Source organism: Dipodomys ordii, unplaced genomic scaffold, assembly GCF_000151885.1.
Source record: "Dipodomys ordii isolate 6190 unplaced genomic scaffold, Dord_2.0 Scaffold31, whole genome shotgun sequence".
In the NCBI taxonomy this organism is placed as follows: domain Eukaryota; kingdom Metazoa; phylum Chordata; class Mammalia; order Rodentia; family Heteromyidae; genus Dipodomys; species Dipodomys ordii.
The window spans coordinates 444,811-469,907 of NW_012267247.1; the positions used below are offsets into that span (position 1 = coordinate 444,811).

The window sequence follows — 25,097 nt, forward strand, 5'->3', positions numbered from 1 at the left end:
CCCGGGGTGAAATAGAGGTGATTCCAGAAGGAAGTGTGTCAGCTCAGAGTCACCTCCCCAGTTCTAAGTCCCCAGTTTGCAAGAGGGCAACTTGAAATGCATAGATATGAGCCAGCTCATACAGACATAGATTTCCAAGCATTAATATTCAAGTGAGGGCACATAAAACAGCCATTATTTAAATAAGACTACATGTGGCTTACCTCCTCTTGTGCTTAATGTGTTTTGCACAAAGCTCATTGTGATTGGATGTAAAAAATGGCTAAACTTTGGGTGGTGTCTTTCGCTGTGGTCTGATGAATCTTAATAGCATAAGAATTCTACCCTAGTGGTTCAGGATTTCAGGAATCCTTGACTCACAGGCCAGTGTCCAGTTTGGCCTTGAGGATGTGCAAGAAAGAGATTAAGGACTGGGTGGAGACTTTTTGTGCAGTCTGACTCCTAATTTAGAAACAAAACCATTTTGCTTCTAGTTCTGGATGCTGAGAAACCAAAGACCAAGGCAGAAGCTGTCCTGTATTACACCTTGTATGTGTCCTCCTAGGACAAACCACCAGGGTGCTCACTTAACTCTGACTTATCACCTCCCAAAGGTCCCATTCTTCCTATTGCTACAACGGATTCTTCAAGAGGGTACCACCTTTGACTGAGGTCCTGAGTGATTAATACTGTTCTCTCGAAGTGACTTGGGTCATATAGGAGTGAGTTTACCATGAAAGCAGGCTATTTAAAAACAAGGTCGGGGCTGGGAAGGTGGCTCAGTGGTAGAGCGTTTGCCTTGCATGCATGAGGCTCTGGGTTCAATTCCTCAGCAACACGTAAGCAGAAAAAGCTGGAAGGAGTGCTGTGGCTCAAGTGGTAGAACGCTAGCCTTGAGCTGAAAAGCTGAGGGACAGCACCCAGACCCAGAGTTCAGGACCCATGACTGACAAAAAGAAAACCCCAAAAAACAAAAAACAAGGTCACCCCTTGTATGGACCCCTCCTGCACATGGCTATTTTCCTTGCTGATTGTCTGCCATCGTGGAACAAAGATAGGGGCCCTTGCCAGAGGTAGCATCATGGTGGTTGGCCTTTCTAGCTATCAGACTCGTGATAACATTGCTTCTGTTCACACAATCTCCATTAATCCAAGGTATGCTTGTATAGCACCATACATGGACCAATACCATGGAGGATTCGATTTCTATATGAATTTGGGGCAGGCACATTCAGACTCCAATAGAAATAAACTCGGAGTCTCATAACTACTAGCCCTTTAGATAGCTGGTCTGTGGCAGAGACATAGGTGTCTCGGACCAGGGTCCTCTTCTTTCCTTGTTAAAGCATTCTACACATCATTGTTCCGGCATCACCCATGCTTCCTCACCTCTTCCCCATTGCCAGCTGACAGTGGTCCTGATGGTCTTCCAGGCATCACTTCTACGGCAGCTCCCAGGTCTTCCCTTCCTCCTTTCATGCTGTGCTCAATATCAGGCTGTACCTCCTGATGCTGTCTCTAAATGGGTCACTGGCCTCTGCTAGTTTAGCACTTTTTTTTCCTGAGTTCTGATTTGCCTTTTCACTTCCCAGACTGAAGTTCAAGAGTTTTACAACTTGGCTCTCTAACACTTCACTTCCAAAACCCCTACACCTCTGCGTTTTTAGAGTGGTTATGGTTCTGCTCTGACCCACTCCTTCCGGAAAAGGCTCACCTAGAAGCCTTTGCGCATTTGTGATCTCTCACACACCAACCTTCCTCCCAGACTGGACTTGTTGCAGATTCACTGTCATGAAAATTCTGAAGTGGATGTGGGACAGAGACATTTGATTTCCTAGTAACTCTGGTTTTGCTCCCATAATTTACTCTGGAGTTGAGAATTTGATTAGACAGAAAAAAAAAACCTTGGGACTAGGGAGAAAGGTTTGTAGACAGTCACACGTGATCAAGAGAAAGAGACCTTTGGACAAAGATAATGTGTGATGAGAAAAGCAACAGGCTTAGGGACACTAATGAGTCAGGGATGGTGCCAAATGGAACAGCCTGGTGTCCTGCCAGTTTCCCATATTGATGCTATTACAGCCAAAAGACTGAGTGTCCTGACACACTTCCAACTGTCACCCAGAACTGCCACAAGCTCTGTCCCTGCCAGACATTTCCACATACAAAGTAAGAGCAAGGAGGTGACCATCACACGTATTATTATTTTGAAAACTCCACAGGCACGTGATAACATTAATTGAAGTACGAGAGTACAAAGCACTCACTTGGTTCAAAGGAATGCCAAGCCCTTCTAAATGCAGAAGAGCTTGTGTCTCCTGAGCATCCACAGATGGAGCTCAGAGAACAGGAACACTTTGCCAGGAATTTAATTGAGTTCACATAAAAACACATACCACTGAGTTTTTTTTTAAATTTTTACATTCGTTCTGCTTGGCAGAGAAAAATCAAAACATCATCAAGTCAAATATGATTAAATACTATTTAAGAAATATTGTGCTTTGGATTATTAAACAAAACAACTCTTTGAGGGACTTTGTGGTAAAATCCTGTTGCACTGCACCTAGGAAAGCTTGGGGAAAATAAATAAAGCTTCCCTCTGACTTGGAATAACCTTTTAGCTCAGGTGAGGAAGACTCCAAGGCTTCAGGGTTTTGAAAACTTCGGTCCATAGAAACCTTGACCCACTTCTCCTTGGGGGTGAGCATAGATCTATCATCTCATCCAGCTTCATCTTGAATCTGTGGGGGAGAGGGCATGGTTCGATGGAACATCTTGAAAATTATGTCAGGAGCAGAATTGGCCCCTAGACCTGATCAGCAATTTTTCTGTAAGTGAAGACCTGGATCCAGGAGAGGAGGATGGAGAAGGGTAGAAAGAGGGAACCTCAGAAGGAAGCCTGGATCTTACTTTGCCCACTGAAGCTCTTGGAGCTCCTAGTGAAAGGCACTGGTTCAAGGCCACTGAGCTCTGGAAGGAAAGCTTGGGTGGCTAGGAGCTCTTAATCCTGGGTGAACTCCTTCTCTAAAGGGCAAAGGAACACTTTGGATCAGATGCTTTATCTGATTCAGTTGACCTCTGTTCCTTGGTCCTCAGATAGAATACTTGGCTGGGCACGTGGGCCTGGTCCACTAGCATCATGGTGTCCCCGGGCATACTGGGTGCTCGCTAGTCTTTTGTAGCTCTTCAGCTTCTGTATGGGGATCTTCTTAGTGACCATGCTAAAGCAGCAGGTGACTGGGATGCGGGCCCTGATTCTAAAAGCAATGAGTGAGACATCAGACACTTTATGAGAGGAAGAAGAGGTGGGAGATACCTAGGAGTCACTGCCCTGGTTCAGTGCCCTGGTCCAGGTCCCTGGGACAAAGTGCCTGAGAGTCAGTTTCCTTTGTTGAACTCTGGAGGTTCTCATTGCTGGCATGAAGGTGGAGAGATGTCATCTGCTAACCCTGACCTTCTAACATAGAGAAGATAAATTCTAAGACCTTGCTTCTCAGCTACTTGAGCCTTCAGACCCAATCATCTTGCATGCAGTCTTCTGAGTTGTTCTTACACAAACATTGTTCTGGAAGTGATGGTGGATCATGATCCACTCATCTCTTTCACTCCTGTTTTGCCTGAATTATCCTTCTCACCCAAGGCGACATGCCATGTCCCCCAAACAATGTGAGGGACATTGACATAATGGCTGCCATTAAGTCTGTTCCCAAAGCTTGTGTCAGAAGAGATCCAGGAATAGCATCAGTGGCCTGGCTGTCTCTAATTGGCTGTGCCATACTGGCTCAATTTCTCCATCTTCGAAGTGCAGACCCTGTAGTAGTAGCTGTGTGGTCATTCTAAAGGGAGGAGAAAGGGGCCTTAGCTGGCTGAGCCAGGAGGCACCGACGTGCTGTGGAGATCTTCATGGTGGAATACAAGGACCAGGGCTTCTATTTGAGAATTGGAGACTTGGGGTGGGTAAGTCTTGTTCTCTCTGCTCCTCTGGTGGCTCTGACTGCTTTTGGTAGGTAGCAGAGAGTCAGGGCAGTGTCGTGGTCATGGCTGGATGGAGGAAGATCCTGAAAGTGCTGAGTACAGGGCCCTAGGGTGATTTCCAGACAAAGGGAAGGAAGCCTAGCGCAGTTTCTGTCTTTTGCTTATTTTCACTTTGTGGATCAGAAGTGGAAGAATGTACAGTCATACCCAAGATATGGGAAGTGACTTCATTGGATTGAGAGTTCTGATTTCATGGAAATAGAAAAAGAAATAGGCTGTAGAAAAGGAAAGATGGAAGCTGCAATCACAATAAAGACAGTCCAAGGCTTGACCCCCCACCCATGGGCAAGTAGCAGGAGGCTGGGGATGGTGTTCTAAGGTTTTGTTCCTGTTTCTTATATACAAAGCCACTGTAACCCTAAGCCAGAAAGTCTCCCGAGAACCAAGAGAGTTAGCTCCACAGATCCCTGATGGAGAGAGAGAACTTGAGAGTTTTCCAATCTTGATGCATAGAGTCTTGAGAATGGGATCCGGTAGAATCTCATACAGCAAGGGCTTCCAAACATTTTGTGTAGGCATTGGGGTGTTTTTTGTTACCAAGTGACAGAGAAGCCCAGTATTGAATGGGTTTCTTTGACAATAACCTTCCAACTTCATTCACAGGGAGGGGATCTGGGGAAGGAGGGGAGTGATGGGAAGAGAAGGAACAAGGCTTGCCAACCTCTCATGAATCTCTTCTCCTGTATCATCAGTTTCAGTATCAGACAGGACTTTTACTGCCTAAGAATCCATATGATCTGTTCCATTAATACATCTAAGCTTCTTACAAACCGTTAAATATTCCCTGTTAATGTTGTTTTAAATGCTTCATAGAGGTCTGTACATATTAAGACACTCTGATTAAGCATTTTTCTAAAGTTGGACATTCCCATTTTTTGTAATTATAAGCAATAAGTTGTGGGAAAAGCTGATAAAATATCATCATTAAGGTATCCATTTCATTCTATAGCTGAGGGATTAATAAATCAGAATGTGTGCAAGTCACTGAGGCTCTTGGGGAAATTATTACATTGCTAGAAAATTTGCACCCTCACCAAAAAAGTGAGTCAATGATTCTTAACCAGGTGATTGAGTTAAAAGGTAAAGCTAACCTGCGATAAATGGAGGTTAGCATGATGGGGACTGAGGCGAGCCTCTGGGAAGTGCTGCCCTGTATTTTGATCAGAGAAGTGTGGTTAAACAGCTGTCACCATAGCTAAAGTTCATAAAGACCATGTTTTTAAGAACTCTGTACCTGGGACTGGGAATGTGGCTTAGTGGTAGAGTGCCTACCTATCATGCATGAAGCCCTGGGTTCAATTCCTCAGTGCCACATACACAGAAAAAGCTGGAAATGGTGCTGTGGCTCAAGTGGTAGAGTGTTAGCCTTGAGCAAAAGAGCTCAGGGATAGAGCCCAGGCTTTGAGTTCAAGCCCAGGACTGGAGCGAGCGAGCGAGTGAGAGAGAGAGAGAGAGAGAGAGAGAGAGAGGGAGGGAGGGAGAGAGAGAGAGCGCTGTACCTTACATATATAATTACACTTCACTATAAGGAAACAACAGAAACCCAGTATTATTTTGCATATGTGTTTTTCTCTCTCTTCCTTTCTTTCCTTCTCCTCTCTCACTCTCCTCTTCCCTTACTTTTCCTTCCCCTTCCTTTCCCCCTCTTTCTTTTTTCTTTCTTTCTCTTCTTCCTTTCTTTCTTTCTCTCTCCCTTTCTTTCTTTCTCTCTCCCTTTCTTTCTTTCTTTCTTTCTTTCTTTCTTTCTTTCTTTCTTTCTTTCTTTCTTTCTTTCTTTCTTTCTTTTTTTCTTTCTCTCTTTCTTTCTTTTTCTCTTTCTCTCTTTCTCTGCCTCCCAAGTAACTGGATTATAGGTGTAAGGCACTATTTGTTTTTTAATGTATATGTTCATTGTTTATTTTTTTCCTTATAAGGAATATATTCCACCTTCTATCAAGTACCTTTTAATTTTATTGATTCAGAAGAGATTATATATATATATATATTGTAAAAATACTGTACAGAGGGGTTACAGTTACATGAGTAAGGTAATGAGTACATTTCCTATTGAGCATTGTTACCTCCTCTTTTGTTTTCCCTCTATCATCCCTTCCCTCCCTACCTCCCCAACTCCTCCCTCCCCTCTCCCCTGAAGTTGTAAAGTTCATTTCAACATAGTGTCTTGTATAAGAAGAGATTTTAATTTTTTTATTTTATTGTAAATATGCTGTATAGAGGGGTTATAGTTACATGAGTAAGGCAATGAATACATTTCTTGTCGAACATTGTTATCCACTCCAAGAGATTTTTAAACGTGCAGATCCTACACTATTAAGAAAGGAATTTATAGTATGAGAGCACAAGAAAGCCATCAGAATGAAAGGGTAGCAGATCTAGTGAACTGCAGGATATCTTCTTTCTAATCTCTGTGATGGACACATACCAGGTGTGTACAGTAGCTCTGATTTTTGTGAGGTGTGTTGGCTTAGAGACCAGGTTATCCTGTGCTTTTCAGTCAGTCTTAGAATTGATTGTCTTACACAACACCCTCAATTGTTTTGCACAATTTCTCCTCTTGGCTGACTTTGTAAGAAAAGTGCCCCAATAAGCAGATGACAGAAATAGCCATCAACATCATAGTTCCTGAGGAAAAATAAAAGGGAGAGTTAAAAGAAAAAAGGAATTAAGTATTAAGCAACTTGAGATTAGTCATGATTTAGTCAATAAAATTGTTCCACGTGTAAATGAGCATATGTAAATTTTATTGGCTTTGATGAAAAGTATGGAATTGTGATAAGGTTAGTGATAACAGTTTTATAATGTCATCTTTCTAGAAGGGTAAAGGGTGATTAGAAAATTTCACCTGAAAAAAAAAGTCCAAATCAGCCAGGCACCGGTGGCTCATGCCTGTAATCCTAGCTACTCAGGAGGCTGAGATCTGAGGATCACGGTTCAAAACCTGCCCCAGCAGGAAAGGTTGTGAGACGCTTATCTCCAACAAACCACTCAGAAAATCACAAGTGGCATTGTGGCTCAAGTGGTAGAGTGCTAGCCTTGACCTGAAGAGCTGAGGGACAGCCCCCAGGCCCAGAGTTCAAGCCCCATGACTGACAAAAAAAAAGAAAAAGTCCAAATCAACAGTGAAGACTTAGTTTGAACTACTGGATATGATGTTGTGATAAACAGACACAATCATGTCTGCCTTGGGCACAATAATAGGCAATGGTACTAGCTATGTAGCAAACTTGTTATCTCTGTACTAGGTAATCATTTTGTGTTTCTGTAATTTAATTCATGTCTAATTATGCAAGCATGTCAGAAAGCAAGAAGCCAGGGCGGTAAGAATCAGTAGAAAACTGTTGTGGGTCCTAAGAGATGAAGAATAGCATGGTTGATAAAAGTCTGGATGGGATATCTCCAAACTTAATACCTGAAAACTTACTGTCTATGTGAGAGAAGGCATAATCTATTTACCTTATTTACATTCAAGTTATTTACCTAACTCTTCAGTTTTCTTGGATGGAAATAGGGTTGTTGTGATTATTAGGTCATCTAAAACAAAAAACTTCTTTTGTCTAGTGAGTTGTTTATGATGAATGATCAATAAGCTAGCTGTAGCCAATTGTCAGGTAAGGTGGTTGTAGTCTCTGGAAGAGAGGAGTGGAGGAAGATGTATTGAAGGGTAGACTATGTAGAATACCTATCCTGTAGATAAACAAAGAAAAAAAAATCCTCCTCAAAACAAGGAAGAAGCCAGGTGCCGGTGGCTCACATCTGTCATCCCAGCTACTCAGGAGGCTGAGATCTGGAATATCATGGGTCAAAGTCAGCCTGGGCAAAAAGTCCATGAGACTCTTATTGCCAATTATCTACCACAAATCCAGAAATGGAAATATGGCTCAAAGGGGTAGAACACTAGCCTTGAAGAGAAAAGCTCAGGGATAGCACTCAGGCCCTGAGTTCACACCCCATAATTGGCAAAAACAAAAATAAAAACAAAAAACCCCAAATCAATGAAACACAAAAACACCAAAAAGAAAAGAAAGAAAGAAAGAAAGGAAGAAAGAAAGAAAGAAAAAACCAACCAACAAACAAAAAAGCAGGGAAGAAACCTGGCATGAGGTGACTCACACCTATAATCCTAGCTATTCAGGAGGCTGAGATCTGAAAATCTCCTTTCAAAGCCATCCCTGGGAAGAAGGCTCGAGAGACTCTAATCTCCAACTAATTACCCAGAATGACAGAAATAGAGCTGTGGCTTAAGCAGCAGAACACTAGCCTTGAGCCCCAAAGCCCAGGGATAACACCTAGGCTCTGAGTTCAAGCCCCAAAACAAATAGTGAAGAAGATCTTAGGATCCTTCCATGAACCAGAGGTAGACTATTTTGGGGGCCTGAGGAAGTGGAAATCCTATCCCAATGTTGGCAGAGGCCAAAGGGGATGCTGGGATTTTAGTTCAAGGAAGTTTGGAATATTCCAAGAGTGTTTTAGAATTTCAGTTGTCAAGTCATTTTGCTTATGCAATTCCCCTTTTATTTTAAAACTGAATTCAACGAAAAGTTGAAATGAAACTTTAGGCCATGCAGTTGGGCAGCTGTTCTAGCCAGGAGCCCAAATGTGTTGTTTTCAGAGAAATGGTCCTTCTGCCTTTTCTCTTTCTTTTCTCCTTGGCTTCTTCTGAATAAGCAATTTTCGACAGCACATAGGACAACTTGCACAGTGGACTTGGAAACAATGGTATGCCATGGTAGTTTTACCTGGTCTCTAAGGAAGGGGATGAGATTAGCACACTGTCCTTGGGAATCCAGATTTCTGCTTCAGTTTTTTTCAGCTCTGTATCAACTATCCTTAATAGCCTCAGTATTATAAAATGAGTTTAAAGAGACCTTTGCATTAATTCAACCTTTTCACATGACAAATGGCAGGGGAAAAAAATGGCAGCCATGAAATGCTTTGTCATAGATTACACCGTGGCTCCATGACCAGCAAATGGGCATGGTAGAACAAAGGCTAACGTGCAATCCCAATCAAATGCCAAGATTCAGGCAATAAACTACAGAGACATGCCCAGGAAGCTCTGAGACTATGCATTTCCCTGATCTCCAGATCAGGGATGCCTCTGGCAATTCCTGATTAGGCAAGTAATGCCTTAACTCACCTCAAAGCACAGAGTAAATGATAATGTCTTGGATTTCCTGTTTTGGTAGTAATCAAAGTGACCAAGTGATTTTTGAACCAAGATCATTTCAGAGCTAATCATCTAATGGGATCACAATGCCCTGTTGTACATTGGTCCTCTAGTTCCATCCCTAGTTCTTGGTGAGGTTACCATTTTCCTGGAGGCTTCAGGATCTTCCATGTTTTGTGTCTAACAGTTTCATGGTGCAAGGACCAGCAGCCCTGGACCAAAGCTGCAATATAGATACTTTCAAGGACTGCTTTGACAAGTGTCAATACGGGGCCCATGAGCAGACTCAGAAACATGTAACTTACCCCATCTAGCCCTTGCTACTTGTCTACTTAGTTCTTAATTTTGCCCAGCACAGAGAACTTTCTGAGACTCATAAAACTATATAGCGATGGCCCACCACTCTATAGAATTTTATGACTCACTTTGGGGGATATCATTCTGAATGCTGTTTGCAGGGTGGAAGGGGGTGAAGTCTAGATGGTGAGGAGGAGAGGCAGGCAGATCTGTTTCCCTGTGAGAACTAAGAAATCATCCTGGTGATCCTAAGTGTCTAATGACAGGTTGTCCGTGGGTCTCTGATTGCTGTAGGATGTGCATGCAAGTCCTGGGACCTGCTCTGGCAGCTATTTGAGTGGACATTTGGATCTCTGGTTGGCTAGGTGATGTAGATTCCGGGGACTGTATTGGTTTGCTCTGTCCTGGGCTGGCAGTCAGGGTGATGTGGTCTAAGAAACTGGCATTCAAGGACTAGAGATAGAGTGGAGTCTGCTGTAGCAACCAATGTCCTAAATGCATACACAATTATCTCAACTTTTTTTTTGATGGAAAAAAGAATGTCAACTTTTTGATGTTGAGTAAAATGTTAAAGATTTGATATACCCTGGGTGTTCTCTAACTGGTCTCTGGCTGTCCTGCTGATGCTCTGCCTGTGATTTTTAAGTGTGGTGTGTTCTGCATGAACAGCTACAACATGGACCAGCTCTGATGCAGGCTCCTCACTAGTACCAAAAGAGGGGCTTCTGTTGGTCTCTCAGCTTAATGGAGTCTTTATCATTGGGAAGCTCCTTGGCCTTTGTGGTAGGTGAAACAAATATGGGAATTCTTGCTCTAGTTCTGAAAGGCCTCTGCCTGGATGGATATATGTTCCTTGTGCTTACACTTCATTGACCCAAGTAGGTCACTATGGCTCTTGTCTGTCTTCAAGATGGAGTGGAAGTAACAATCCTGCTTTGTACAATCAGAATGAAAGTTGGAAATATTAGTGACCATCCCTAATTGCTGTCATATGATTCCTGTCACCCAGATCAGTTAAATAATTAACCAATTACTCAGTGTCTTTAGAAAGTGACCACACAGTTTGACATCCCTAATCAACTTCTACTACTTCACATCCAAATAGTGCCCTCATATAAGCACATATTTGATTTCAATTTGGTGTACCTAAATGACTTTATGACATTTAGTTCTCTCTGCAGTATTCTAAACAACATGTATTTTATTGTTTTTATAAAAAAAGTAATAAACACTCAACAAGCTTGCAATTGATTTGTATGTGAATGTCAGACTGTTACTAATGATTAAGACATCAGGTTATACACAGCTATAAAATGGAAAATTATGATAGCCCTAATTGGAAGCAGCAGCTAATTGATAATAAGGATGATATTTTCATTTTATTGTTTATTAAGATCGCAAGTTAGCTTACAAAAGCCGATAGCATCTAAGTTGATTTTGTTGAGCACAATGAAGGGCTGATAGCTACTAAACATTCCACAAATTACACAAAGAGTCACTGTTGTAGTTACATCAATGTTTTCCTAAAATAAAAAAAAAATCAAGACCGAATGCAGGAGTCTACTTGAATTGGTAATAAGTATGATATTCCAAAACATCCTGGACAAAACATACTTTATTATCTTCGGGCCAAAAAATAATAGTTCATTTTCTTTTTTTCTTTTAATTGTGAGAATACCATACAGAGGAGTTACAATTACATGGGCAAGATAACGAGTACATTTCTTATCAAGCATTGTTGTCTCTTCATTGTTTCCCCTTCCCATCCCTTCCCATACTCCTCCCCTCCCCACACCCGGTCTTCCCCCCACCCCCCACCAAAGTTGTTAAGTTTGTTTTTTCGACATAACGACTTGTACATCTCATTGTTCTGAGCTTCAAAGGTTGCACAAGAGGGTTACAGTTTAACATGTCCATCTAAGTGTCCAGTGTTTTTTGATCAATCACTCTTATCATCAGTCTTCTCCATCTCATCTATTCCCTCCTTCCCTAGATTCATGGGGTCAAATACAGCAAGAATACTCAGTGGGATAAAGGAAGTGGAACAAGTTAAATCATTCATTTTTTGTCTTTAAGGCAACATGGTTTTACTTAGGTCAACTGCAGAGTCTTTCGGCCTGTTTGGCATATGCCTGTATGTTTTATTTCACATGAATTAGTGAAGGGGTGTGGCTCATCCCCCCTCATGGCACCTGCAAAGTTATGTGTAGCTATGGCTGGGTGGCTTGGTGGCTTCTCCCATCTCTACTTGAGCCTGAATGTCAGAGTTGTTCCCACCATACAAAGGGCCTTCAGTAGGAAAGCATTATTGCAGTCCACAGTTACCATGTGGCTCAATTTTGGCCTGGTGGCTTCTAATCTGATCGCTTTCCCCATGCTGGTTGTGCTAATTGTAGAGAATCAAAGGAGAGAGCCGGGCGCTGGTGGCTCACGCCTGTAATCCTAGCTACTCAGGAAGCTGAGATCTGAGGATCATGGTTCAAAGCCAGACCGGGCAGGAAAGACTGTGTGACTCCTATCTCCAATAAGCCACCAGAAAACCAGAAGTGGCGCTGTAGCTCAAGTGGTAGAGCACTCGCCTTGAGCTGAAGAGCTGAGGGACAGCGCCCAGGCCCAGAGTTCAAACCCCATGACCGACCAAAAAAAAAAAAAGGAGAGGAAGTGCTCTTTGCCTGACCTGCCATGGTTATCATCCACTGGAACACTGTGACTTCGGGTATCTGTCCTCAGACGTTGGGAGATCTCTGTTGATTTTCCTGAAGCACTTGGAGGATTGATGCTGTTTCTAAGAACAGCTCCTGAAATATTCCCACAGTCCACTGAGAGTGTGATACTTGACAGACTTAATTTCTAAAGGAGATCCTAGAAAGGGAGGAGCATGATACTCCAGCATCCTCTCTTCAACCAAAGGACACTTCATTAAAAAAACATGACAGCTGTACAGAAACTCCTCAGGGATCAATTGCATCTGCATTCAGAGTAAACTCATATTGGTTCAGCCCAGATTTTGGCGTTAGCATTATTAAGGCCAGCATCCTCAGAAACATTTCCATTCTTGGGAAATTGACACACTGTTAGTTTTGGACTCTGTAATGAAGCCTGGTGATTTTTTTTTTTGGGGTCCGGTCGTGGGGCCTGAACTCCGGGCCTGGGCACTGTCCCTCAGCTCTTCAGCTCAAGGCTAGCACTCTACCACTTGAGCCACAGCGTCACTTCCGGCTTTTTTCTTTTTGCTTATGTGGTGCTGAGGAATCGAACCCAGGGCCTCAGGCATGCAAGGCAAGCGCTCTACCACTGAGCCACCTTCCCAGCTCCAAACCTGGTGATTTTTGTGTGTGCTTTCTCCTTCCCTCTGTCTCCATTTAATTCTGCATGTGTGTGTGTATAGACACATGTGCACGTAGGAATATAAACATAGACATTTACATGTGTGCCTGGATATAAATATACAAAGGAATCTCATCCTTAGTACCAGAAAGGACCATGGTCCTGCTGACATCGTGATGTTAATCTGGTGAGGTTCATATTCTACTCTGACCTTCAAAATTCATGTTGTTTCAACCACTGTTTTTTTATTGAGTATTTTCAGCCCTCAAATTGAAATACTATGAAATCTCTTTTTTTAAAAAAATCTATCGGGGCTGGGAAGGTGGCTCAGTGGTAGAGCGCTTGCCTTGCATGCCAGAGGCCCTGGGTTCAATTCCTCAGCACCACATAAGCAAAAAAAAAAAAGCCGGAAGTGGCGCTGTGGCTCAAGTGGTAGAGCACTAGCCTTGAGCTGAAGAGTTGAGGGACAGCGCACAGGCCCAGAGTTCAGGCCCCACAACCGGACCCAAAAAAAAAAATCTATCCATTCAGAAAAGTATTGGATTTGGGATATTTTTAGATTTGGGCATGCTCAATCTATAGTATCTATATAAATGATCAGAAATGAAAAAAAAATCTTTGAAACACTTCTGTTTCCAAGCAATTCAAATCAGGGATCCTCAGCCTGTAATTTACTTAGGTAGAAATATGATTAAAATTAATACATCATTATTTAAAATGCATGATCTTTTATAAATATCAATATAAATACCATTTTGTAAGGCAAAGCTAAGCAAGAATGGCACCATGTTTTGATTAATTTGGTGGCATTTTTCTATGCATGTTTTTGTCTTGTGAATTATCTGATGGTCTCCTTGAATGATTGATAGTTCAATTGTTCAATTCTTATTGAGTTATGATGACTTGGGATTTTTCTTTTTCTTTCCCTTCCTTCCTCTTCCTTCCTCTTCCTTCTTTCCTTCCTTCCTTCCTTCCTTCCTTCCTTCCTTCCTTCCTTCCTTCCTTCCTTCCTTCCTTCCTTCCTTCCTTCTGTCCTTTTCTTTTACGGTTTTTGAAACATTGTATGCTACTTTTTGTTTATTTTGGTGGAACTGGGGTTTCAGCTCAGAACCTTGACTTTCTAGGTAAGCACTATAACACTTGAGTCATGCCCTCAGTCACTTTTTCTTTTTCTTTTTTTGGGGGGAGGGTCCGGTCGTGGGGCCTGCACTCTGGGCCTGGGCGCTGTCCCTCAGCTCTTCATCTCAAGGCTAGCAGTCTACCACTTGAGCCACAGCGCCACTTCCGGCTTTTTTTTTCTGCTTCTGTGGTGCTGAAACAGAGGAGCAGGGAAGTTAGAGCATCCTCCAGTGGGCCACAGGCACGGAATGTTCTAGGTTCCAGAAGGCCTGGGAGAAAAGTCTCACAGTCCCCGACTATGGAGACACAGTCTTCAGACTGTAAGGGAGTTTGGAGATCACTGTTGACAAGTGCCTTTGACTTAGCAACTCCCTACAGTTGTGGATTTGAGGAACCGTAGCAAGCAAAGCTCAAGTGCAACATCCTGCTTGCCAGAGTTTGTAGCTGCCATTTGGCTTCTTCCTCTCCTTCTTCATGGTTTCCTAGTGAGCAGATTTCTAAAGAAGAGCAGACAAGGTTTTGGAAAGTGATAAGACTATGGTGTAAGACTGTAAGGTAGTGGTGGGTGGTGATAAATTAGCACTCACAAAGAAATGCAATTGGTTATTGCCTTGGTTATTATGATTGACATTTTTGTTTTGTTGTTTTGTTTTCCTGGCTGTCCTGGGGATTGAATTATAGCTAGGCAGCTACTCTACTACTGAACCACACCTCCAGCTCTTTCTTGCAAGGGTTAGTTTTGAACTAGAATCTTACTTCCTGCCTGGGGTCATGCCTGGACTATGTTCTTCCAATTGAGGGCTTCTCTTCATAGCTAGGGTGGCAGTACGTGCCACCATGCCCAGTTGAGGTGGAGTCTTGTAGACTTTTCTAGCTGTACTGGCCTAGAACTGAGATGCACTTGATCTTGGCCTCCCATGTAGTTAGGATGATGTATATGTACCACCACCCTCAGCTCTGCTTGAGAAGGCATCTGGTATGTCTATCCAGGCTGTCCTCGACCTGTGATCCTTCCAATTTCAGTCTCTTAACTAACTAGGATGACAGGTGTGTCACTGGTGCCTAGCTAAGAAATGAGTTTCTCACTATGGAATCTGTTGACTTATCTTAGGTGGTTCTGAAGCAACATGTCAGGGTCAAGTATAAGAATTATCTTGGGAATTGCAAACTTTGGCTACATTCTTCAGCTGTGTCTCAGATTCCCCACCCCCCCTGACCTATAACATCACAGAAATAATGGGAAGAAACACGCAACTAGTCCATAGTGAGCCAAAACCGAAAGGCTCGATGTAAGATGAGGCTACTTTTACAATCCAGGTCATTGTAAAGAAGGCCTACAAATTCAAGGCAATGGAGGCAGAACCTAAAATGTGAGAACACAAAGGAGCTTCAGAAACAACCAACGTTCCAGCCCCAGCCTGACCTTTAGCATCTTCAGGGAGACGAGTTGAAGCTCTATTGAGGCACTTTCCAATAGCCCCAAGCTTCTGACTCAGAATCTTGGGACAAGGCCTAGGGAATCGAGGTTTTTTGAAAAAGTGATGCTGATTTTGATATTCTTTTTATGTGCCAAGTCTGGTGCTTGGACTTGGCCTAAGCCCTGCTCTTTAGTGTTTTTTTTTTTCCTCAAAGCTAGTGCTCTACCACGTAAGCCACACCTCTCCACTTCTGGCTTTTTGGTGTTTCATTGGAGATAAGGATCTACAACCTCTCAGTCTGCCCGGGTTGGCTTTAAACCATAATCCTTAGATCTCAATTTTCTAAGTAATTAGCATGACAGGTATGAGACATGGGTGCCAAGCAAGTCCTGGTGGCTTTGATTTATAATCGGTTTGGAAACCCTCCATGTAAAAGTTACATGGAAACATGAGTCAGCTGAGTTCCCTGGAAAGAAAACAGCTATGCAAGCTCACCTGGAAACTTAGTGTGGTAGCAGAGTTTGAAGAAAAGATTGAAGTTTCAATATTTAATAATAATGTAGAATGCTTCTGTAATTGGTTCCTGGTCCCTGCTGGGAGCTCTGTCCACTAGAGATTGATCTGGGATCTTTAAGCTGGGAAGTTCATGCTATAGTACGGTGGGAGTCCTCTGAAGTTGAGATTGAGGGTGGATTAAAGCAGGGTGGCTAAGACTAGGGAGGATATTCCGGATACTATTGCAATGGTATTGAGTGGGACAGAGGAGGTGGTTAGGTAGGACAAGGAAGGACTGGCTAGGCTAGAGCTGAATAGCAATGGAAATCCTTGGTCCCAGGAAGTTGACAGTGGGCACTGGAACCCAGTGCCAGAGCCATCTTGAACCCACATGAAGACTGGCCAAGTGAAAAGGCCATGCCTTAGAATGCAGGTTTTACTTCCCCAAACTGTGCCCCCACTGCCAGATTAATCCTTCCAGATTCATGTTACCTGTGAATTCTAGCAACCAAGTGCATTCTTGACTTTCTTGAGATTCCCAGAGCCACATATGTAACTAAGCAGTAAGCAGGCCTGTACCCAAAGTTGATCTCCAGGAGACAGCCTGAAGACTTTTAGCTGGAGACTTAAGTCTAGGCTACTATGACAGCTTAGACTTCTGATTCTGTTTCATACCTTAGACAGTGTAGCCATTTCTGTCATGAATAGCTAGCAGATGCAGGGTAGTTCTGTAGATCTGCACTGATCTGCTTGGAAGAGCTTGACTTAGCTTCAGAGAGCCTGGGACCTTACCTGGCTCAGGGAGTAGCTGGGAGCTGCTGGGAGCAGCCGACATAGAAGTGATGTGGAGATCTTTGTGTTGGAGGGCAAAAGTTGGTGGTATCTGGGTATTTTTTTTTTTTGGTCTCTCTGCTTTATTGGCTACTTTACCTGATTTTTTTTTATTTCCTTGTCAGTGATGGGGCTTAAACTCTGGGCTTGAACTCTGTCCCTGAGCATTTCAGATCAAGGCGAGTGCTCTACCACTTGAGCCACAGGGCCACTTCTGGGTTTCTGATGGTTAATTGTGAAGTATCCCAACTTCCTTAGGTTGGTGGGACTCGAATCCACATCGGCAAAAGGAGTCACCAACATTCAGTCAATAAGACTAGGAACCTTTATTAGCCTCGGCGTCTGACCTTTACTAAACTAAGACAGTAAAGACCAGCAACCAAGCTCTCTTGCAGCAGGGTTTTTAAAGGGGCAGGCAGGTCACTTATAGGTGGTAGGGTACATGATAGCAAGCAGATTTACAGAAGAAGGCCTAGCAGCTAGTGATTACAAATAACAATTACAATTTCAATAAACAAGGCAATAAGTCACTGAAGCAAAAGTTACATTTCTAGACTTCCCCTTTGTTTCACTCTTGATAAGGACTTAGCTGACCTTTATCAAAACACATTCCATACTTCATATATATATATATATATATATATATATATATATATATATATATATAAAAGATATGGTTACAGTTACATGAGATGTAATGTAAGGTAATGAGTACATTTCCTATTGAGCATTGTTACCTCCTCCTTTGTTTTTCCTCTACCATCCCTTCCCTCCCTACCTCCCCAACTCCTCCTCCCCCCCGCTCCCAAAGTTGTAAAGTTCATTTTCAACATGACATATTGTACCTCTCATTGTTACAATGGGTCAACCTGTATCCCTATTTAAGCATTTTGGCTTTTTTCCTTTCCCTCCCCAAATTAGAAAAATGTATAGACAAGATGCAGGGCACTGGAATCAAATAGAGTGAAATCAGGGGTTATACCATGGGGGAAGAACATACCAAAGAAACAAAAAAAACACATGGCACATTATAAATATGCTACTTCTTACTTATCATCTCCAAAATCAAACGACCCTCCAGGTTTCCTGACTCTGAGTTTCACTGTTATTTCCTACACTTAACCTGTCTAACTCCTTAATTTTTCTGAGTCCCAACTTCTGAGAAGTTTCTTTAATGATTCACTTGGAGTTTCTCTCTACAGAGAGGTCTGTTTTGTATGCTTACCTTATCCTTGGCAGTTCAAAGGAGGAAATAATGGATGACACTAATTGGGGTACTCTTGGAGGCTTCTATCCCAAGGGAGGAAGGCTCAGGGGAGAGGGTAAGTTTCTTGCAGCAAGAGGGAGTGTGGCTAGATAGCAGGAAGGATTTTCTGCAGGTGAACAGTAGCTTGGATGACCTACTTCTGGTATGTGTGTGGGGGGAGGGTTACCTCAAATTGGAGATAAACGTCTTCCTGCCTGGGCTGGCTTTGAACCACAATCCTCAGATCTTAGCCTCCTGAATATCTAGGATTACAGGCATGAGCCACAGCTTCTAGCTTTACCTGATTTTTTGTTGCTGTTGGTGGTGGTGATGATAGGTTGAACCCAGGGCCTGGGTGCTGTCCCTGAGCTTTTTCACTTTGAGGCTCAGTGCCTCAACGTTTTCTGGTGGTTAATTGGAGATAAGAGTCTTATGGACTTGTTTCTCCAGGTTGGCTATGAACTGCAATCCTCAGATCTCAGCCTCCTGAGTAGCTAGGATTATAGGCATGAGCCACCAGCACCCGGCTAACCTAATATTTATAGGGTACAGTATTTGTTGTTTTCCAGGAGATGGAGGTGTGGGAGATGAAAGGGAGTTTGTTGTCAGGGTTGTGGTCAAGGAATGATGAAGTCTCAAATCTTCACAGTAGGCACTCTGCCATGAGGGTCTGTTCATTTAGTACAAAAGGGAACTAGAGGCCTAGGACTGGACGTATTTTCCACTTACTGCTGAAACTAACAGCAGGATGGGTTAAGAAGCTAAAGGAGGGGCGGCTGTTCTCAGTCCAAGAACAAGACATGCCCTGAGCTGGAATGTTTAACGGGCTTCACTTTCTCTACACTGCAATGCCTTCTGGAGAAAAACAAGGGAGAACAGAAGCTGTGGTCTTCAGAGAGATGAGAAGATCCCCAAGTTCTTCTGTCCCTGCCTTCCAGAAGTATCCTCATCATCGGCTTAAACCAGAGGCTTTAAAAGCTGCCACATTTCTGGGCTTGTCATGATGGCACACACTTGTAATCTCAGCTAGGCAGATGGCATCGGTAGCAGGGAATCCACGACCCAGGCCAACCTGGGTGAGGGGGTCTCAAGACTGTATCTAAAATAGAACAAAGGCAAAGGGTTTAGGATTAGGGCCCAAGAGGTGGGGTGTCTGCCTAGCAAAGACAAAGCTCCGAGTTCAAACTCCGGTAGCACCAAAAGAAGCAAGAACAAAACCAAAGCCTTCCACCCAGTTCTAAAACTTTGCAAACTCCGTTATAACTCAGGATCGCATGAACTTAGAACTTTGGTTGAATACACACCCTAGGTCTCCTTCATGCCCTAGGGACTTGATCTTGGAAATGTCAAAGCTGGGACTCTGTGGTAGAATGCAGGAGCTGGAGACGCCTGTCCCTCATACCCATCTCCGGGGAATGGTGTTGTGTAAAATGCACACTGGCCCCAGAAGGACTCCTTTCCTCCAAAGCACAAACAAACACAGCCACACGGCCACATAGACACACACACACACACACACACACACACACACACACACACACACACACGGCAGGGTGTGTTACTGCCAGGCACAGTTATAAGAGTAATAAGGGAAAAGGCATGAACAGCCCAGCTGTGGCTTATACCTTCTGACTGGCTTCCTCCAGCGGGTGGTCAATGTAAGATAAGAAATCCCATCCTGTTGGTATTAACGAAAAACCCCAACACCAGCTTGGAAACATATCAGGGCACGTGTCTAGCTACCCGTGACTCAGTTTACCCATGCTTCTGACTGCTCTTTCTGGCTTTCTCGCCCTCAGCAATTTGAGAACTTGTCTTTCTGATCTCTATTATTTCAAATTCCAGAAATTGTTACTTGATTTCATCCCGCCTCCTCCCTCCACCTCCCTTACCCCAGACAACTCAGATCTCATAATAGACAACAGCTCTTTTATCTTTTGGGCTGTCTGTATAGTTTGCTCTATTATCAGGAGACCTGTAGAGCAGGGATATGTCTTTTCTTCTAGTCATGGGAGGAGATTTCTCCGAGGCTTCCTGTGGTCCCATGTGCAATCGTCTCTGAAAAAGTTGAGAGTAACAGATGGCCATGTCAGAGTACCTCTTGGGAACGTTGGACCGATAGGTCATAGCCTATGACCAGTGAAATTTTTAAGGTGAAGAAACAGTCTTCTTGTCTCAAGACAAGGGAGGATGCTCTCTTCTGTCTACTGGATTAACATACTGTGTTTCACTGGTCACAGAGAATAAAGAACAAGAAGCCGGATTCCCTTCCAGAACTAGTAGGGTTCATGCCCTGAGAGGAGGTTCAGTGAATTGGCACACAAGATGTGCTACGTACAGTACTGGGACATGGTAGCTTGTCAGTGAGTTTAACCATCATCACTTGAAGGGGTGCCTTTGTAAAGGCAGATGTCAGCTGGAGCAGTCCTTGCACCGTTTCCCAAACCCTGACTCATGCGGCTAAACGAAATCATGTGGCAGTGCTATAGTTTTCCAAGGAAAAGACAGGATGAGAGAAGCCAGATGGAGGGAAGAGGGCCCAGATTTTCCCCCCATTCCCCCCCCCATTCCGCCAAGTTCAGATCAGAGCAGCAGAGTGCACTGGGTTTCAGAGGAATATGACTGATGTGGTTTGGGAGTTAGCCTCTGAGTAATGCCAGAGTCTTAACTGGACGAGTATCAACAATTGTAGGCAGTTGGACGTAGTATATATATCCTATAGTTGTTCTCCCCAGAATTCAGCTGGATGCCACCTGCCTGGCTTGGGTGCGCAGGAAAATGTTAATCCAACGCTTTCAGACTTTCTGGTCTGGAGGGTGATCTTCCCAGGTCTGATTGCCTAAGATAGAGCAGATGGCTCCATGGGTTCTTTCTGTGTGTCTCTTTCTGGACAGCTTTCCTGTGGCTCACTTAGAAGCAGATTGAAGTGACATTCTTAGTTACTGAGTTTGAGAATGCCTGTGGTTAGAACGAACTCGGGAAGACTGGAAATAAGGCTTCTCCTAGCCTGTTGCCTGGCTTCCTGCTTGTTCCCAAAGACCATGGACAGCAAGATCAGATGTGTGCCAAACCAGAAATCTGACCATCTAGTTTTGTTCCATGTCTCTGTCTCAGATTTCTTCTGAGACACACATTAGGGCAAAAATTGAGAGGCTCTGTGCATTCCATGTATTCTATCCTGTCCTTTCCCGGATAAGGATTAAAAAAAAAAAACCAAATCCCTGAGGTCTAAGGACAGAGACGCTTAAAGCCAGGCATGCCTATTAGAAGCCTACATGTCCTAGAATTGGGGTCCCTCCATCAGCCTGTACCTTCCACTGTCACATTTCTCTCATGCTTGTGCCTCTTTTTCTTTGTTTAAAGGGGTTTACAACGAGCCTTTCCCAAAGTGGCTTTGAAGAAACATTCTACAAGCTCGTTTTCACACAGAGGTCAGCATTGCAGCTAGCATGTAGAAGATGCTCAGTTAATAACAATTGCTAACAGCTAAATGTCTTCTTCATGCAGGGACTTTAGGATTTGGGCACATTAGCTAATTTAGTCCTCTTAAGCAAGCTCTTGTGCATGCACTGTTTTTACAGGTCTCCTTTCAGTCATGTAAGTCTGATGTTTTGCAAAACAAAGTGCCTTCCTCACAGGAGGTAGGGCCTGTGAATGTATCCTTCACCTTTGCCAAGTGCACACCTAAGTACCTTTGTTGACCTGTTCTTATTATTTCATCTGACTCTATGGTGGTAAGCATCTTTATCACGACTCTCCAATGAGAGGAAGTGATCTGGAGTAAGTTCCAGCAGTTAGGAGAGAGGCCCCCAGTCATGCTCCACCTTGCTGCAGTGGAGATTATTTACCATCTCTGCTTTTAGACATGTCCTTTGTGATTTTACTGCACAGGTAATTAGAAGCCGTGCTTCTTGTGTAAAAACTCATTTTGTGCGCAGGTAAAAGCTAGTAAGGAATAGTGAGAAGAAAGCCAGGTCAGACCTTGTCTTAGGTCCATGCCCCAAACAATAGAGTGCTCTGCTGAGAGCACCATCCACTCGTGAGGACAAAGGAATTCACTTGTCTTGTGTTCATGGCAATGGGTTAATGGCCAGTGGATCTCTGGTGAATGTCTCTCTGGGCATTGGCCTTGGCTGGAGAAAGCTGCTTCCCTCTAGGGTGTGCTCTTCTGTCTGGGGAAAGCCCATACAAACTGATTAACTGGTAGAGGTCATAAAAATCTCTTCTCTTTCTTCTAACTTGGGACAATTGTGAAGGGTTGTCATATCTCTAGAGTTCTCCTCCCCCTTAGGACTAGTCTAGAAACACACTGGGCCAGCCCCTCCTGAGTAAGAGAGTTGTAGGATTCAATATCCACTTCAAATCAACTAATCCATGATGATGTGTCCCCAATATAATTGCTTCAATCCATGCAGATCAGGGCTGTGTGCATCTACTTTGGTCTCTAGGACATCCTCTTTAACCTCAAGCTATGGTCACACTCTATTTCTTGAGACTTTCAGGCCAAGAGATGCACAGGAAAGGAAGATGTCACCATGTGGGCAGGGTGATGGACTCTGACCACAGAGAGGGGTGGGTTTTGCTTTGCTAGTGAGCGTATTCGGCATGTAATGGTCTCTTGATGTCCCATCAGCCAGGATTGATAACAAGTAGATAAGAGCAGAGACTGGTCATTAGAAGAATATGAGGACCAGGAATTTCCCCCGCAAGAATGAGGGCTCTGAGTCAACCCCGCACGAAAGCAGTCTGGACCAGAAGAGGGTGGAAGAGGTTAACTGGAAGCGGTTAGCTGAGGGTGAAGGAGAGTTGAATGAAGGTTCAAGGAGGGAGTGACTTATGGTCTTCAAGCTAGCTGCAGCAGCTGGAGAAGGGCTCCTGTTCCACTCATTAGCGTGAGGCTTCATAGACTCTTGAACATTGTTCAGAACATAATATGTAAGTAAAGGGATTTGAGCAGTGCAAGGGGGCGGGGGCGGGGTAAGGTTGGGGATGGGATCTGTGTTGTGTTGCTCTGACAATTCCTCTCCCAGGATGACAATGCTCCCCTAACAGCTGCTAGAGGGTACCACTGGGTCTCAGCTGGGATTCTCCTAATAGACCTTCTATCAGCCTTAATCCCAGAGGAGCTGCACCCTGCACCCTCTCTGTGGTATCTGTTTGTGCTGTGGAGGTGGAAGGCAGAGCAGTCAGATCAAGGAAGGAGAGAATGTGTCACAGGAAAGATTGGGGACAAGAATGATGGCGAAGAAGGCATGGTGAGAGGCTCTTTCAGAGGAATTGGCTCTAGGACTTGGGGTCTGGGATTGCCCACAGGAGCAAGAATCTCAGGGTTGTAAAGGGTTTTCTGGTGCTGCCTATTCAGGTCAAATCTCCACAAAGACCCATCACCAAGTCCAAGAGTCCTTTGTGAGGGACACTGCTCTAATCCCAACTTGTCACCCTATTGTCATCTTTCCCCCACCCCTGGAAAAACATGACCCCGAGATGACAATACAACATGTGTAGATTTTTCTGTGTTTCATTTATTTACATTTTTAAATATCCATTTAAAAAGCACAAGTCTCATCTTGCATGAAAATGAGCAATGCCAGCATAAAACCACAAAACATTTTTTTATATTCTTCAGGACCCTTAGCCTGAGCAGAAGGAGGGAGGGTAGGCTCATCTTTAACACTTGGCAGGAACTGAATCAAGACTTCCAGAAAGCAAGTAATCTGCTCAGTGCTTTCTGACTAAGGGTGCCTGATATTCATAGAAAATACGTTAAGAAAACTCCATAACTGAAGCGTAATATGCTTTGAAAGATTACCCATCCAACCCTATTCCTTTGAGAATGCTGAAATTATCTCAGCCTTTCTCATGTTCTCGGTCAATCTCCAAAGAAGGTGGTTATTTTTGGCTGTGGAGTTCATAGTTTTTGATCTAAGATCTTCATGGAGGTCTGGACCCATTTCTGCTTGGGGTCAGTACAGATCAGCTTGCCCCGTTTGGTCTGGAAGCTGTATTGGGGAGAGAGAAAAAGCAGTCAGAAGACTTCTCTTGGGAAAAATATTCCCATCCAACCCTGTATAGTCAGCTCATTTGCCATAGAGGTAGTGGGGTGCAGTGGGAGAGAAAAGTAGGAACAGAGAAAGGATGGGACTGTGGGAGTAGGCCCAGTAAACACATCTGTTCTCTTTACTGAAAGGAGCCAATGTGGCCTGAACAAGCTCCCAAGCAATGTTGGCTGGGGGCAGACATTTCATCTGTGGAAATTCATGGATTGCATTATAGATGTCAAACTAAGTCGGGACCTCTGGCTTAGTTCTTGATGAAAACACAGGTTTTCGATTAGTGGGAGATGGAGCTTGTCTACTCACATTACGGCTTTCTGGGGACATTTGCTGTTGGTGATTCTTCTGTAACTCTCCAGTTGCTGAATGGGGAGCCTCTTCGTGGAAACAGTGAAGCAGCAGGTGGTCGGGATGGTGGCTGAATTAGGAAGAGAAAAAAAAAAACCATGCTCATCATCATGTCACATGCAAACACCATGCAGGGAAACGAGTTGATCAGGTGAATGACAGAGACGGGGGGCGGGGGAGAGTGAGGGAGAAAGAAAGAGAGGTGGGGTGGGAGAGAGGGAGAGAGGGAGAGAGACAGCCTGCCCAGGTTTCGATCTGGCTATTCCACAGGGTAGATTTGGGGCTGGGTGTCCTTGCCCACTGTGATGCCTGAGTGCCAATCAAGGAATTGTAGCATTTGCGCTGAGTCTTGGAAGACGTTTGCTGGTTCCGGAGGTGGGATGCTTTTCCATAGAGAAGAAAGGGGCTTACCTGGCTCAGCAAGCACCTGGGAGCTGAGGACCATGAGCAGCAAGCACAGGAGTGTTGCACAGACCTTCATGGCAGAGGATGAGAGAGGGAGTATCCTTAGGAGAGCTGGAGGTTCCCGAGCCGGTCTCTGAGTCTCTACTGTCTGCTGGGTCTTCTCCCAGGGTATTTATAGGGAGCAGAAGGGGTGGGAGCTTCTAGAGAAATCTTTGCCCACACAGGGTAATAGGTCCTGACCTTCTTATTATGCCCCAAGCTCCTAGGAAAAAGGAAGGATGGAGAGACGTAAATTTGGGGGCAGGACTTGGCACCTGTCTCCTCTATCCTGGCCGGGGGTGGAGAAAGGAGTGTGGGATTATGAAATGTAATCAAAC

General features: G+C 43.9%; 1 protein-coding gene across 2 annotated transcripts; it reads right to left on the bottom strand.

The window, feature by feature from the left end:
* Positions 1-23,822: 23,822 nt before the first annotated feature.
* LOC105985777 (eotaxin-like) lies at positions 23,823-24,836 on the bottom strand. Of its 2 annotated transcripts, none has more exons than XM_013016431.1 (3): positions 24,727-24,836; positions 24,274-24,385; positions 23,823-23,913 (listed from the first exon to the last, which is right to left on the bottom strand). In XM_013016431.1, exons 1-3 carry the CDS (start codon positions 24,794-24,796, stop codon positions 23,823-23,825), a joined length of 273 nt encoding a protein of 90 aa, XP_012871885.1. In that variant the 5' UTR covers positions 24,797-24,836. The 2 variants fall into 2 exon arrangements, with proteins under 2 accessions (XP_012871885.1, XP_012871884.1); XM_013016430.1 differs by having other exon boundaries at positions 24,274-24,391.
* Positions 24,837-25,097: the final 261 nt, after the last annotated feature.

Bases quoted from the DNA above. Each gene is read 5' to 3' on its own strand.
- LOC105985777 (XM_013016430.1), bottom strand. From the start codon at position 24,796: ATGAAGGTCTGTGCAACACTCCTGTGCTTGCTGCTCATGGTCCTCAGC. The intron at 24,392-24,726 runs GTAAGCCCCTTT...TTTCTCTTCCTA, and splicing joins CCAGGTGCTTGCTGAGCCAG to ATTCAGCCACCATCCCGACC. The intron at 23,914-24,273 runs GTGAGTAGACAA...TCCCCAATACAG, and splicing joins TGTCCCCAGAAAGCCGTAAT to CTTCCAGACCAAACGGGGCA.